This window comes from Podarcis pityusensis (assembly GCF_964106645.2).
Source record: "Podarcis pityusensis genome assembly, chromosome: 17".
In the NCBI taxonomy this organism is placed as follows: domain Eukaryota; kingdom Metazoa; phylum Chordata; class Lepidosauria; order Squamata; family Lacertidae; genus Podarcis; species Podarcis pityusensis.
Window position 1 is genome coordinate 39,210,059 of NC_138042.1, and position 15,595 is coordinate 39,225,653.

Genomic DNA, 15,595 nt, shown 5'->3' on the forward strand with positions numbered 1-15,595 from the left:
GCACAAAATTGCTGGGACTCTGGAAATGATCTACAGGTGCTGCTGGAAAACAGGGAGATTTCTTCAGTCAGTCTGCTGTGGGCAGCACATGCCAGAAGTCGTTTCCTGCTTCCAGCCTCAGAGAGCTCCAACTTTGTTCTTTATTTATTTTTGCTTCCAATGCAAAGATGCCTAGAGCTAATAAGCAGTGAAATTCGGGGTGTGGGTGGGTGGCACACACACAGCATCTCCCGTGTAAGTCCCAAATCCAGACAGTACTAAAGTGCTTTATAATATGGGGCATAGATGCTGCAGGGTTGTCAACAAGGACGTCCGAGATTAAAATATGACATACCCATGTCCCTTTGCATGCTCTTTGGCAGAGGTCAGCAAACTTTTTCAGCAGGGGGCCAGTTCACTGTGCCTCAGACAGGGGGGCCGGACTATATTTTGAAGAAAAAAATGAATGAATTCCTATGCCCCACAAATAACCCAGAGATGCATTTTAAATAAAAGCACGCATTCTACTCATGTAAAAACACACTGATTCCAGGACCGTCTGCAGGCCAGATTTAGAAGGTGATTGGGCCGGATCCGGCCCCCAGGCCTTAGTTTGCCTACCCATGCTCTTTGGTACGAGTTTACAAAAAAGAGCAAAAATCTTGAGATTGCTAAGAGCAGAAAAAAATGAACTGGGGTACAGATCTGGGTTGCCAGAAGGCTGTACAGACTGAAATGAGGTCCTTTTTTTTATAAGCCCAGCAGAAGAACTAGAAATTTAAGAATAACTGTACTTTCACAGGGCTCTGCTATGTAGGCTTGGCTCTTTGCAGGAAGGTCTTCAGGCAAGATATGTCTTCTGCAAGAGGCTGAGAATTGTCTGCCTGCTGTATCTCGACAGGTAACCTCCTTAGGCCACAGCAGTACAACTGCAGCAGCAAGGCATTTGTTGAGTCACTATTGACCCTGCTCTGCAGTCTGAAAAATTAAGGAACCGTAACAAAAAGAGAGGACACAGAGGAGGGCAGCACCCTCCCTCCATCCTTCCTGGAATAGGTTTTCGTGTTTTCTGACATAGCACTGCCCTCTTGTGCCAGACCACGTTGCATTTGGAACTGTTGGGTTGGCAAGCTGTCCATGCACCGTGCAGGAGGTTCGTGGATGGCTTAAGAGTTATTTTTCATTTATTAAACTGATGTATTTTAATCCCACTCTTCAGGTAGCAATCTTTCAAGCAAAAGGAGCAGTGAGGCTGGCTACAGCATAGACACAGTTGTTACATTCTGCCTGCCGTTTCTGCAGCTGTACAGGACTAGGGAGACACTGAAACTGTACGACACAAAAATATACCAGCAACATAAACTTTTAGCATATATAGTGCTCTAGCTTGTGCAGACTGCTTCACAGACATTGTTTTAGTAACTCACGCATTCCTGTAAGGTCATTTAGTATTATCCTCAAATTATAAGATGGGGAGGCTGACGTAAGCAGGGGCGTCCATCTTCAAAACTAAACAAATTCCTGCACACAGAAAATTGGCATACCCAGGCGGTTAGGCTACAAACCTTTTCCCTGATACACAGGCTTTCTATGTGCAGAAATTGTAGTTATTTTGTATAACACAACATCTACTCGCGGCCTGAAGGTGCACAACCTTGACACAGCACAAACTCATGATTTCCCCAAGAGAAAGGCCTGATGATGGCTTGCTGTCACAAAATCATTGCATTTATTTGTGGCATACTTTGCTGAAAGCGCTTGGCCACCACCAACTTTTCCCCCTGCCAGCTTGTAGCCTTTTTCACTGCCTAAAAAAAAAAAAAGTTGCCAGTTTTCTTAAGAGAACTCATTTCATTGCTCAAATGCTCTGGTAGAAAATGTATGTGTGCGCTATTTGTGGTATTTTTTTTGACAAGAAACCCCAATGGCAACAGCAATGAACCCACCTCACTTTTAAAGCAATTATTTCTGAACTGTTTTCATATGAACCATTATGACTGTGGCTGAGAACCATATCAGACATGAAGGGGGAATGTAAGTAGTGCTAAGAAATTGGTAATGGGTTGTATAGGCTTGACAGAACACCACCTGCTCTTGCATAACAGCAAAAACGAAAGAAAACAACCTTCTGCAGAAAGGAGAATGTTATTTCTAACAAAGTTCTAAATGAGCAGATGGAAAACACAGCAGTCGACTGAGAACTAAAGCACGTACCTGCCCTCTCTTTAGCCCTTTAGGGAGCTTATTCTAGCATTTATTTTTTTTCAGAGGACTTAGGGGGCGATGAATGGGCGGCTTCCCAGCCATTTGCATGAGTTCTCTGTCTTGACTCTAAGAAATCCACCCCATACAAAATGAACATTCACTCACGATGGTATCAGAAGAGTTTTGGACCTGATTTTATTTGTATAAAGTTGTGAATCACGATGCAAAAGAACTTACATAAATGGAGATCACAGCACTTGCAGAAGCCCCATCTATTCCTGAGACGAGGTGCTCGGCGGGGGCCAGGGGCAGGGGAGGGGGCAAAGACAGCAAACTCTCCACTGACGTGAGAGGCAGGGGATTATATGTACTCAGGCCTCATTCAGCCCCAGCAGGAAGAGGAGAGCAACAATTTGATCTACTTAAAAACCAACCCCTTGGCTGGTCTCTGCTGCCCACCTGTACCCAGTCCTTCAGGCTGGGTGGGGTGGGATCAGTGACCGTGGGAGCAAAAAGTTTACCCCCCCCCCCGCCTCAGCATGAAGTCTGTTTCCACAGCTGGCCTTCACGGCTTGCAGTTCCCAAAAACAGGAACCAGATGATGAGCCAAGAAAGGGCTTATTAATGGCGTGTTGGGAAGTGAAGATGACAACTGGAAAGAAGGCCCAGGCCAAAGAGAAGACTTATGGGCAGCAGAGATGTGCAAGGCTCTTCCACGGCTGCGCATAACCCCCATTCTGCCAGTCATTTTGATGGGTCTGGGAGGCAGCCGCTAGTTCATTTCTTCCCCTGCTTGATCAGGAGGCTGTCACTGCAAAAGAAACAACAAAAAAAGGGGGGTTGCCAAAGAGGAACATTCACACAACGTGGGTGTGGGGGGCTAATAATAATAATAATAATATTTTATTTATACCCCGCCCTCCCCAGCCAAGACCGGACTCAGGGCGGCTAACACAAAGTATAAAAACAATTGATTGAAATACAACTTAAAAACAAGATTAAAATACAACATTAAAATGCAGCCTCATTTCAGTAGGAACTCAAATCAAAAACTTTTTGGGGGGAACAGAATCAGGCTGGAGTAAAGCAGAGCAGGAACAGCGAAGAAACAGCCTTAGTCAATCATAACAGCACATGCTCCACTCAGAAAACATAAGGAACAGCAGCAGGGGGGGGGAAGGAACTTGGAATACTTCTGAGTAGCAGAAGTAGTTCACTCCCCGCCCTGGTTTCTCTTTCCCTGCTTGTTCCATTCCAAGCAACCACCTTCCCATTTTGTCTCTCTTTCTTTCCTTCCCCCAATTCCCTGGAAGGAGGGAATTTTATTCAGTTAAACGTTGCAGCTCTACTTGAAGTTAAAATATTGTTATCTTACCTTCCTCTGTAACCAGAAGCGCAACGAAAAAGTGGTGATGAAGAATGGGGCGGGGAGAGAGAGACATAGAAAGTTAGAACTATTTTATCAACTTCGGTAATTTATGTACCACAACATTTTTAGCAAAATCTCAGAGAGATTTACAAGTATCAGGAATTGCTGGAAATAAACATTAAAAATACAAAAAAAAAAGCCCATTACAAAAATCTATCATATTAAAAACAGACAAGCCAACAGTAAAACAGTTATCACTCTGCTAACCATAAAAATATACTTTCCAAAGCTGAGGTAATTTTAGTCCATTTTAGTGTTTTTTAACTTTCGTATTATGTTTTAAAGTACGGTGGTACCTTGGTTTAAGAACAGCCGTGTTTATGAACTATTTGGTTTATGAACTCCGCAAAACCAGAAGTAATGTCCCAGTTTGCGAACTTTACCTCGGTCTAAGAATAGAATCCAAACGGTGAAAGGGCACCGGTGGTGGGAGGCCTCATTAGGGAAAGCATGCCTCGGTTTAAGAACGGTTTCGGACTTCTGGAACGGATTAAGCTCGTAAACCGAGGTACCACTGTAGAGTTGTAATTTTTTCTTGGTTTTACTGTTTTATATTTTGTATACCACTTTAATGTTTTGTTTTTTACAACCAAGCAGTGTATAAATTTTATTAACTAACTAACTAACTAACTAACTAACTAACTAACTAACTAACTGTATCCCAAAGGGAGAGGGCCTGTTTCTATGGGGTTTCATCTGACCATCTTCTAGCCATGAAAGATCACAAAGGTTGCTGTGGCATACAAATAGGTGAGGCAGGCCGCCAGGTATCCTGGTCCCAAGCTGCTCAGGGCTTTGTGTGCACAAGAGCCAGTGTGGTGTAGTGGTTAAGAGTGGCAGATTCGTAATCTGGTGAACCGGGTTCGCTTCCCCGCTCCTCCACATGCAGCTGCTGGGTGACCTTGGGCTAGTCACACTTCTCTGAAGTCTCTCAGCCCCACTCACCTCACAGAGTGTTTGTTGTGGGGGAGGAAGGGAAAGGAGAATGTTAGCCGCTTTGAGACTCCTTCGGGTAGTGATAAAGCGGGATATCAAATCCAAACTCAATAATAAAACCATGAACTTGGCTTGGTAGCAGATAAGCAGCCATTGCAGATTTTTAAGTGCCAGTGTTGCATGAATGTGGAAAGACATGATGCTGAGTACTCTAGTTGCAGCATTGTACACTAGTGACAAATTCCTGAACCAAACAAAGAGTAGCCACACATGGAGCACATTTCTGTACTCTAGAAATGAAGTTACCAATGCACGGGGAACAGTGGAAAGGGCAGGAATGGGTATAACCGGAAATAAGCAGTCTGGGTGGAATTCAACATAGCACTAAGGAGCTCATTCTGGGAGCGAAAGCATCTCTGGTTGCCCAACAGAACTCTCTCGCCTCTCCTCCCCTTGCACACTGTTTCAGTTCTCCAAACCCTCCTGGGCAGATCTGGGGAGGGCGTGGCAGACACACAGGAGGAGGAGAAGGGGGAAAGTCCAATTGTGCTGGCTTCCGTTAGCCCGACTACTTAGCTGAATTCGTCCCCCTGTCACTAGAGGGGCATCGACCTCTGTAGCATGAAGGTGGAACTAGTGCTCCCAGACTATGTACCCTTCCCATCAGAGGAATTGTAACTCTGTCCAGAACAAGCAAGCATACCAGTTCCCAGATCTGGGATCTGACCTTGAATAGAACATGCCTGTCTCGGTTTATTCATCTTTATACAAATCTGGGAATACAGCTGTCCATGTGTCTGTCTGTCTGTCTGTCAGTCAGTCAGTCTCTCTCTCTCTCTCTCTCTCTCTCTCTCTCTCACACACACACACACACACACACAGAGCGAGGGCGTGCATGGATGACTGACAGTACATGTGCATTTATGTAACACCCAGAAAGCAAGGGGCATTGTTTATTTCTTATGCTCTGCTATTCCTCCAAGAAACTCATATTTGGGGGATGGAGCTCCTAAGGCTCATTACAGAAGGAAGCAAACGACTTTAGGAGGTATCTTCACAAACTCCCTTACCTAGTGAAACCTTCATCCTGTAGATTCAGCACTAAGTTGTCGGCTGTAAGATACACACGGTTCTGAGATGCAGCGATCTGTAAAAGGCAAGGAAGGGACAGATCAAGGAGGATGTAAGCAAAGGTCCAGTGGTACAAATAACTGCATTCAATAGAGAACTTCGTTCTGACAGCATCGGGGGGAAACCAATTCCAAACAAATGGCAGAGAATTAACGTTCAACACTGAACTGTAAAAACTGTTAGCCAAAGTAAGTCTCAAAGCTTAAAGGGGGATGGAAAAGAAAAACAGCCTTGGCGGCTGCAGGTAAAATTTCAGAAAGTCTCTTTTTAAAAAATAATTTGCTAGTCCTTTTTGCTGTTGTTGTTCTGGAAAAAGTTTGGAAGGCACCACTATGGGTACAGTTCTAGTAAGGACAAGAAACCACAACAGCGATGATTTGAAAGAGTTGAACTCAAGTTTACTCCCTTTTTTCACTATGAATGTAGAGTATTTTATTTCTGATCTGCTATCCTACATTTTTTTTCTAGCCCAGGGCCATCAGTCTTTGCAATGCTTCAGTTCATTCTGCTTCTCCATGTGTCTGATTTTCCTGTGAGCCTGTTCCTGGCCTGTGGCACATTATGGTCTGTAAGCGGCCACAGCTGGGTATGGCACATTGAACATGATGTGGGTCTGCTTTTACAAAGGCCAGAGGCTCCAAGGCCCCTGCTAAGATGCACAGACCAATGTAATAAATAAGTGTGGCAGAGAGACACATCAGAGGAAGCATATCATATTCGCCTTAGGTTCATCACTTGGCCTGGAAAAGCACTGTTGGGGGGGGGAGGGTGAGAAAGCAACTCCACTGTCCTAAAACTCACCGTCTTGGATATGTTCTGGGCGGCACGGATCTTGCGGAGCTTGATGTAACCTGGGTTCTTGCTGAGGGCTTCACCAATGTGAACAGGTTAAGGCGCTATGTCACCATTTTGGAATGTGGGACCTACACCTCCTTGAACTCACCCACCTGGGATCAACACAGCCCTACTTTGCTCCACTCGAAGCCACAGTCTTGTGGGAGACAGTTCTGTACAACTGCAAACATCCTGTTGCTACACACCAGGAATCAATGAATCAGTGGGGGGAAATATGTATTTGGCAAGAGTGCTTCCCCTAATGCTTCACTCCAAAGCTCTCATCAACTAGCACAGCACTAGCTGGCATAAAATAGTCCCAACATCTTTCTGCAGGCAATGGGACTGCACATTTAAGGAAACGCGCTTTATATGATGGAGAAGAACTGAGCACCCCATTCACTTGAACGCTGTCTGGTATGAGAGGGGAGGACAGGGAAGCAGAGTCCTCAGGAGTGAATAACCTCTAGTTGCTGCTTAACTTCTTGTTGCAGGGTAACTCCTCAGAATCTCAGCACCCAAAAATCTTCCTAATAGCACCCCCAATTCTCCCACCAGCAATTCCAGGTAACTGAAAACAGATGCCCTTCACTTGTGCAATGCGATGCCTCTTATATCAGTCCAAGCTCAAAAATCTGGAGTTTGGGGATTCTGCAAGAGACCACTTCCCACACCCTTGGAAAACTGTGTGATGGTTGTCTCCCCACAGCAAAGCAAGGATATCATCTGGGCAGCTGTGGCTTCTCCTTCCGCTTGAACAATCTTCTGCCTCTGCTCCTGCTTAGCTTTCTCCACCAGGAATTGAGCTCGTTGCGCCTCCTGCTGGGCTGGAGAAGAAGAGCAAAGAGAACATGAGAATCTCTCTGCAACCACTTCCAGGGGTTTCGTTCTTTAAAAGATTTGCAGGCCTGTCCTGTGCACATTTAGTCAAAAACGGCCCTACTCATTTAGCTGGCCTTATGTCCAGCTATCTGTGCATGTGGAGCAGTCCTAGCTGACTTTATGCAAACACAGCTTTAGAGAAAGGACCAGAACTTGTTTGGACTCACCCACTTGCTTGGCCTCCACCGCTGCTGTGTACTCCCGGCTGAAACTCAGTTCTGTGATGGCTACGTCATCTAGAATAAGGCTAAAATCTTTTGCCCGCTCTGTCAGCTCCCGACGGATAAGCAAAGACACCTAAAGCAATAATCCAACAGTTTGTCCTCCACATTTATCCTGAGCAGGTGGCAACTTCCTTCAGACCAGGGAAAGTCATGAGAATCCCCAAGAGCTTTGAAAAGCATCCAATTCAAAAAACTAGAGTTTCATGTTCAAGTCACTGACATGCAGATGAGAAAAAATGAGAGCTAGTAGTCAGCCCAGGCCCAGTCACCTCGGCTGATGTGTTAGAAAATAAAATTGTGACAAAGGAATTTTTAAGCTCTAGGTTTAGGCACAGCCTTTTGTGGTCAGCTCTGTTAAATACTCTTAGGGAAGTATACATGAAGAGATTTATTAGAACTCTCAGTACACTTATTAATAAGACAGTTCAGAACACAGAAGAAAACACCTTCCATACCTGAAGCCAGTCTATGCTTCAAAAATTATGTTGATTTAGTTCGTTCTTCTCATTTGGTCAGAAGGTCATGTTTATACAGAAACCAATGTCATATCCAACAGACTTATGGACCTATAATCTCCAGGTGGTTTACTCTAGTTTCTGCCAAATGTGTGAAGCAGTTTCTCTTTAGCAATTGCTTAAATCTCCAAAGCTAGTACATTATCTTTTGCAATATCTTTTGCAGCACCACTCAATTTTCCTTACTTTGCTAAATTACAGAGTTATCACTTTACTTGTCACATTAATCATTATGTGAAACTTCCAGAGGCCAGTACTGGGTAGGCCCAGAGCCAAATGCAGCTACTGGAGGAAATCAAGAGTCTGGAGATTTTAAAGGCCAGATCACATCTCATTAGAAACTTTATCTGATATTTAGAAGTGACTTTAAAACATATTGATACTACTCAACTGTCCTTGGATTTCATGGGGGAAAGACTTTCCAGTTCCTCAGTTAACCAGACAATTCTGTCCACCAATGCCATATTGTTTTCAGCCTAATCCAGCATTAAATTTGTCCACCAAAAGATAGTATTTTGTAATTGTATCCAGCCGTATGTCTAAATGACCCCAGATTTTACCATGGAACTTACCATGGCAATGTCTAAAAACTGACACCAACTAAGTGAATAATTTTTCACTAAATAACTGAGCTACATGGAAATGAGGGAAGATTGCCTCAGTAAATGGAAGAATGCATAATCATGACAAACTTTGTAAATGATTTCATCTATCCCATGGAAAATTTCTTAAGGCTTAAACCATCAAAAACTAATGAGGTAGTGGAAGTATGTAGCATCCACACCAATAACCTGCAACCTCCCACCTTCGTAGCCCTTCCTCCCGTGAAAAGTGGAGTTGGGACAGGTAAGTCTGCCTGCATGGAAAGTGAACAGACCTGAGCTCGCTGGGTGATGAGCTGTGAGGCGTTGAACTTTGCCACCACACTTTTGAGCACTTCATTGACAATGGAAGGCAAGACTCGCTCTTCGTAGTCCAGACCAAGGCGCTGGTACAAGCTGGGTAGTTCAGCAGCGTTTGGGCGTGACAGAACTCGCAAGGAGATGTTCACCATCTGCAAGTCTAGAGACAGAATCAAACTAAGCATAGTCCCAGTGGTTTGTCTTACTTCACCTTCCAACTCGGATTGTGCACCCAGATCTCACCCATTCATGCTGCTCTGTACAAGATTGTTCTGAAGCCCTTGCTTTACACCTGGCTATGGAAAAACACATCTTCTCAAGAAGTGACAATAAAGTAGCAGTGGTATCTGATGTAATGGCTGGGCTCAGACTTGGGAGACTCAAATGAAAAAACCCTCTCTGCACTGAAGTTCACTGGGTAAGCTTGATCCACTCACCCTCTCTCAGCCTAACGTGCATTACAGGATTACTGTAAAGATTCAATAAGGAAAAGAGGAAAGTAGAATAAACTATGTGCATCACCCTGTGTTTATTGAAGAGAGGAATACAACACCAAAAGACAATGTGCTTCTCTATGACCTCACCTTTGGAGCCTGTTGGCGAGGAGATTTTGCGGGGCCGAGCTCGAATATCATAAATTATTGGATACTGGAACCAGGGAATTCTAGGAAGAAAATGAAGATTGTACCAAATTAAGATGTCCAAAACCAAGCAGTACAGATACATGGAAATAAAGAATTCCTACAAATACTTTTTTCTTTTCTCATGTGCATTAAGATAGAGAGAATACAATACTTGTCCAAGAACTGCATTTTCTTCTCTTGATACTATGTCTTAGTAAACTATATTACTTGATTCACATTGATAACACTGCGCTAAAATAACAAATAATCTTTAGTGTCCTTCCATTCAATTTTTGGGTTTCACTTTCTCACGAACAGCACTTCTTGAAGTTTTCACAGTAAGACATTTAGCCAAAGGAGAAACTATATTAGCACGAGACAAAACATTTACCTCTTAAGAGTCTTAAGAGTTGACAAATGATTCTTAGGAGTTTATGATCAGATAAAAAATATTGGCATGCTACAAGAATTTCAAATTAAATTAAGGTTTGTATGCTTTATAATGAGGAATCTCTGGAGGTGAGGTGCTGTTAGAAAACATTTGTCTGGGAATGACAACATCTTGGGATTTCCTGTTATTCTAAACTTTCCAACATATTTCTTGACCCGGTACCTGAAATGTAGTCCCTCAGAAAGAATGGTGTCCTGCTGAACTCCACCAATGCGGTTGAAGAATATTGCTCTTTGGCCACCCTCCACTGTGGGAACAGAGAGACAAAAGCAGTCAGTAGTTACCACCAAGCATTGTGCAAAAGGTAGGAGATGACCATACACAAATACCACTGACTTACCTGTAAAAACAGACTCACGGATACCATAGGCTGCAGCACCAGCACCCAGCAACAACTTCAAAGCCGTCCCCATGCCCCGAGGGCCGGTGGGCAGGCGCCCAGCGAAGTCTTTCAGGCTCTGAGCCATGACAACCTTCATATGGGGAAAGAAACACAGAATGAAAAACCAAAGCCATGTATTTCACACAGCTCTGCAGATTTTCCTATCCAAACTCTTATGTTGCCAGAAAAGCAGGGATACACAGAAACACATGTTTCTATTTTTCGCTCTCTAAGCATGGATACATAGAAAAGTCCCTCTCTGACTCCTCTCAGTCATGGATTCTGATCTTTACATGCAGCACCAATGGGGGGCGCTGAGAATTTTTAAGCGCTGAGTTAAAAACATGAATTAAGTTCTCTCCCCCCCCCTTTTTTCTTTTTGGCAGAACGACATTTTGAGCCAGAACTCCTTACGTTGAGAGCACTTTTTGACTTCCAATAATATTTATTAAGTTTCATACAAACACAACACATACGATAAAATCAATGAAACAAAAAACCCCCCACAAATATAACAAATGATAACCAAAAATACAACCACAAACACATATACAATAAAAATTAATTAATTAGTTAAATTAGAGCACTTTTTGGAAGGGGAAACGAAAGAGAGGTTGCTCCCCCTTCATGGAACTGCGCTCTTGACATGCTCAGAAGCACCGCACCCCGGGGCCTCCTAAAAGCGAGCTCATCCCTACTCAGGAGCACAACCCGCGTGTTCAGAAGAGTCGCCTCAAGGCCTCGCAGAAGCTACAGAGGCTCGAAGGAGCGCAGAGACCCCTCACCTTCTTCTTCTCCTTCTTTCTCTCCCAAGCACGCCGTTGCCCCACCTGGGAAAAGGACACCGGAAGTGGCCGCTCGCTAAATGCTTCCCCAGCAGACAAGCAGGGCTCCCGGAAGTGAAACCTCGTGGAGGGAACAGTACTTCCGGGGCTCTTCCTTAACTCCAGCGGTGCTTCGCCGCTACTTGCTCTCTCTGTTTTTTGTTGCGAAGCGAAGTGGGGGGGGCGGGGTCACTTGGGGGACCGGAAGTAGTTCCTGCCCTCACCCGCAGGCGGCAGGAAGCAGCTTCGCCGACCTCGAGGAGCCTGCGCGGCGTCAAGATGGCGTCGGCTTCCGCGAGGAAGCGCCCGAGCGAGGGGGCGGCGGGCGGAGGGGAGCGGGGGCCGCCTCAGCGCGCAGGGAAGCGGCGGCTGCTGGTCATCCTGGAGGGAGCGTCGCTGGAGACCGTGAAGGTGAAGGGGCGGGCCGTGAGGGGGCCTGAGGACGAAGCGGGGTGGCGGCCGCGTGCGGGGCCTGGAGGTCGCTCTGCTCCCTCAGACAAGGGGCGGCCGAGGGCGCCTTCCAGGGGAGAAGCTGAACGGCCTTTCCCCTCAGGCAGTGGCTCCCAACCTTTCTTTTCTGGCCATGGCCCACCTAAGCATCTCTAAAATCCCGATCTCTCCCCCCCACCACACACATATAATTCTCATTATTCAAAAAGTGAACTGTTCACGTGGAGGAAGCCTAAAAGGCCATCAACTGTTAATAGAGAAGCCAAATTACAGGGAACCAGGCAGAGGGCCTTCTCGGTAGTGGCGCCCGCCCTGTGGAACGCCCTCCCACCAGATGTCAAAGCAATAAACAACTACCTGACATTCAGAAGACATCTGAAGGCCGCCCTGTTCAGGGAAGTTTTTAATATGTGACATTTTAGTGTATTTTTCATCTTTGTTGGAAGCCGCCCAGAGTGGCTGGGGAAACCCAGCCAGATGGGCGGGGTACAAATAATAAATAATAATAATTATTATTATTATTATTATTATTATTACTCGTTCTCGAATTGCCCCCCCCCTTAAAAATCAAATCGCCCCCCTGCAAGGAAGGACGGGTTCTAGGGTGGCCACCTGTTCTGTATAATACAGGATTGCCCCGCATTTCAATACTAAAATGCTACGTCCGGGATTTCAGATCTTTTCTCTCTGCCAAATTAGGGATACTCTCCAAATAAATGCATGTGTGTGAAAGATGTTGTATTTAAGCTCTGGCTAGCCAGGTACAGACAGGTTTACAAATTCGTGTGTGTGTGTGTGAGAGACAAATTCCAGAAGGGCCATCCTGTTAGGTTGCAATAGATTGTAATGGATTGCTTTGAAATCACTTCAGCACCAGATGAAAGAAAAAGAATTGCCCCCACACCGCCCTGTGTTTTGCCAAAAGGATGGTGTCAAACCTATCTCTGATGTGCCACGCTATGATGTGTAGGTGGTTTTTCACGTAGGGGAATCATTCAGAAATCATTTTGTTTTATACCCTGCTTACCCACCCCCCGACAAAACAATTAAACATTAATACAGTTAAAATTGTGTATACATTTAATTGATTTAAAACAGCACATTATTTCACCTCTGCTTTATGTGTAGATCAAGCCTTGTGGGTGGGGAGGTGGGAGATGTTTTGAGTCCCATCAGGGAAAAAGATGGGGTATAAGTAAATAATAATAATATATTCATCACGGGAGATGTATTAATGGCAGTTGACCATGGTAACTGCATGGAGGCTCCACCTTCCGAGGTACTGTACCTCTAAACATGGGTCTCTGATAGGAGTTGGAGCTGCCACTTTCGTGTCCTCCTTGTGGGCTTTCTAAAACCATTTGCCAGGCTTCTGTTTGCCAACTAGCACTTAAACAACCTTTAATCTACTGTACAATTCCCAATTTAGTACATTTTAACTGTCTCATTTTACTGTTCTGTTGTCAATTTGTGTTAAGTTTTGCGTCATGTTACATTTTATTGTAAGCTGTCTTGAGTACACTTCACTGTAGAAAGATTGTGCCGAATACATGTAAACAAATAAAATGATTATTTGTCCAGGTTGGAAAAACCTATGAGCTACTGACCTGCGACAAGCATAAATCGTTGCTTCTGCGAAGTGGCCGGGACCCTGGAACAGTACGACCTGACATCACCCACCAGGTACATTCATGTATCTACTACATAATCAAAGTAGCGTACTTTTAAGTCACCTCTGTGGTGTGTTGCTATTTCTGAAGCATTGACAGGAAAACTTAGTTCCCACACAGCAGCTTTTAAAAATACTGTTGGCAACTTTTAAAATTACTATTCAGATTGCAAATGTTCCCAAATGCTTCCTTTACTCTTTTCACTGAATATTCCTAGCAAACTTGCATGCTGGAATCTCATACTGCCTTTTTAAAATACGCAATTGCAGGGTTCTGACAGATGTTACTGCAGAGAATTTCCCTGCTTCTGAATAGTTTTAGCTTATTTCTTTCTCACTCTTCTTCCCAGAGCCTCCTGATGCTCATGGACAGTCCCTTGAATCGAGCCGGCCTTCTCCAAGTTTATATCCATACAGAAAAGAATGTTCTAATTGAAGTCAATCCCCAGACAAGAATCCCTCGCACTTTTGATCGTTTTTGTGGCCTCATGGGTAAGAGGACAGAGGCTTGCTTTCCCCTCAGAAAATTTTATGCTTTCAGTGGAGATTAATGCAGGGTTGTATGTGAGAGGGAGTAGCCATCTATAGTAGCCTTATTCTCCATGTATTTATCTAAAGCCCTTTTAAAGCTATCCCAAGCTGGTGGCCATTATATCTTCAATTAGTTCAGAATTACACTATGTAGAATAAGTTCTTTTTCCAGTCTGAATCTTCCAACAGTCAGCTTCATTGGATGTGTGAGCCCCAATAGTACAAGGGTGAGAAAAGCTATTCCGAACATGCACAGTATTACAAAAATGGGAAGATCCAATTTTTAATACTTTAGTTGTGAGAACTGCCCATTTATTTCTCCTATCTTAGAGTATGCCTCTATTCTGTAACGCCATTGTAAATATATCTTGCCTTTTTCTCCTCAGTTCAGCTGCTGCACAAATTTAGCGTCAGAGCTGCTGATGGGCCTCAGAAGTTATTAAAGGTAAAAAAAAAATCTACTAGTTCATTATGTGATTCTTTGCAAGATTGTTCTTGCTTCTACTTTCAAGCCCGTCCATTTTTCTTCTATTAGGTAATTAAGAATCCTGTTACCGATCACCTCCCTGTAGGCTGCGCAAAGATCGGCACATCCTTCTCAGCCTCTACTGTGACAGACGTCCGTGACATAGTCCCTACTGCAGACCCAATAGCTATCACTGTGGGAGCTTTTGCTCATGGCTCGGTAAGACACCCACTTCCATACCAGTCAGTTATCTCACTTGAATGCACAAGCTGGCCTTAGGGCAAGGCACTGTTCATAGGTAATGTGCACATGTAGTTGCATATGGTCTACTCTACAGGATTATAATGCCCTATTATAGGAATATTTTTGAGGATAAAGTGGCTGTAGAACACTTGATTTAAGCTCATAATTTAGGGGGTAGTAATTTGCATATGTTACTCTGGTGAGTTTAAGATGTATCGTACAGAAAATACAATGCAGACATTCACTGACATGCTGGCTGTTGCTTTTCTTTTCCAGGTTAATGTGGAATACACAGAAAAGACTATCTCGATCAGCAACTACCCACTCTCTGCTGCTTTGACTTGTGCCAAGATCACCACAGCATTTGAAGAGATGTGGGGAGTGGTGTGAACTTAGTAATGCAATGTGGACTTTGTGCAGTTGGACTTAACTGCTTGCTCCATGTCCTGGAGCAATGTGCGCTACAGGGTTCTACCTGTTAGAATTGCCTCATGTTTTGTTTGGGGGCATAAATAAATGTTTTGGTTTTTTTATTGTGGTGGATAGTCTCAATAGAGAGGTATGTAAGCAGCAGGATGGCACTTGTGTGTTGCTTTGGTTGGGTATCCACCTCATTAGGCATTTCAAGAGGTCATTTGAATATACAGCTGTGCTTGTTCAAAGTAAGATGCGAAAAACAAACCTGAGTAGGAGCAGTGTCAGGGATCTACCCCTGCTTACCTTCTCTTAGGTGGCAGCCAAAAAGAAGTGACTGCCAATGCAGAAGGGTTAAAACATAGCAGGAAAAAGATTTTTCTGCTCAGTTGGTGTTGTATAAAAGGACATGCAGCAAAGTACGAAAATGAAGTAGCAACCTTAGTGTGTATACCTATAGCACAGAAAATCTAAAGCCCTTCAGATATTGTTCTGCTGTCATTCC

The 15,595-nt window shown here is 44.2% G+C and overlaps 2 protein-coding genes across 3 annotated transcripts; one reads left to right on the forward strand and one right to left on the reverse strand.

Moving 5' to 3' along the window:
• Positions 1-2,356: 2,356 nt before the first annotated feature.
• Positions 2,357-11,428, reverse strand: PHB2 (prohibitin 2; the record flags this gene model as incomplete). Of its 2 annotated transcripts, XM_080987236.1 has the most annotated exons (10): positions 2,357-2,989; positions 5,608-5,696; positions 6,482-6,557; positions 7,236-7,341; positions 7,564-7,693; positions 9,013-9,197; positions 9,622-9,701; positions 10,274-10,358; positions 10,452-10,584; positions 11,279-11,428. In XM_080987236.1, the coding sequence occupies 8 exons, from the start codon at positions 10,576-10,578 to the stop codon at positions 5,616-5,618; spliced, it is 870 nt and encodes a 289-aa protein (XP_080843362.1). In that variant the 3' UTR covers positions 2,357-2,989; positions 5,608-5,615. The 2 variants fall into 2 exon arrangements, with proteins under 2 accessions (XP_080843362.1, XP_080843361.1); XM_080987235.1 differs by lacking the exon at positions 11,279-11,428 and having other exon boundaries at positions 10,452-10,590.
• A 142-nt stretch (positions 11,429-11,570) lies between these two features.
• Positions 11,571-15,214, forward strand: EMG1 (EMG1 N1-specific pseudouridine methyltransferase). Its single transcript, XM_080987254.1, has 6 exons — positions 11,571-11,728; positions 13,349-13,450; positions 13,787-13,928; positions 14,354-14,412; positions 14,503-14,652; positions 14,953-15,214. Exons 1-6 carry the CDS (start codon positions 11,597-11,599, stop codon positions 15,064-15,066), a joined length of 699 nt encoding a protein of 232 aa, XP_080843380.1. The 5' UTR covers positions 11,571-11,596; the 3' UTR covers positions 15,067-15,214.
• Positions 15,215-15,595: the final 381 nt, after the last annotated feature.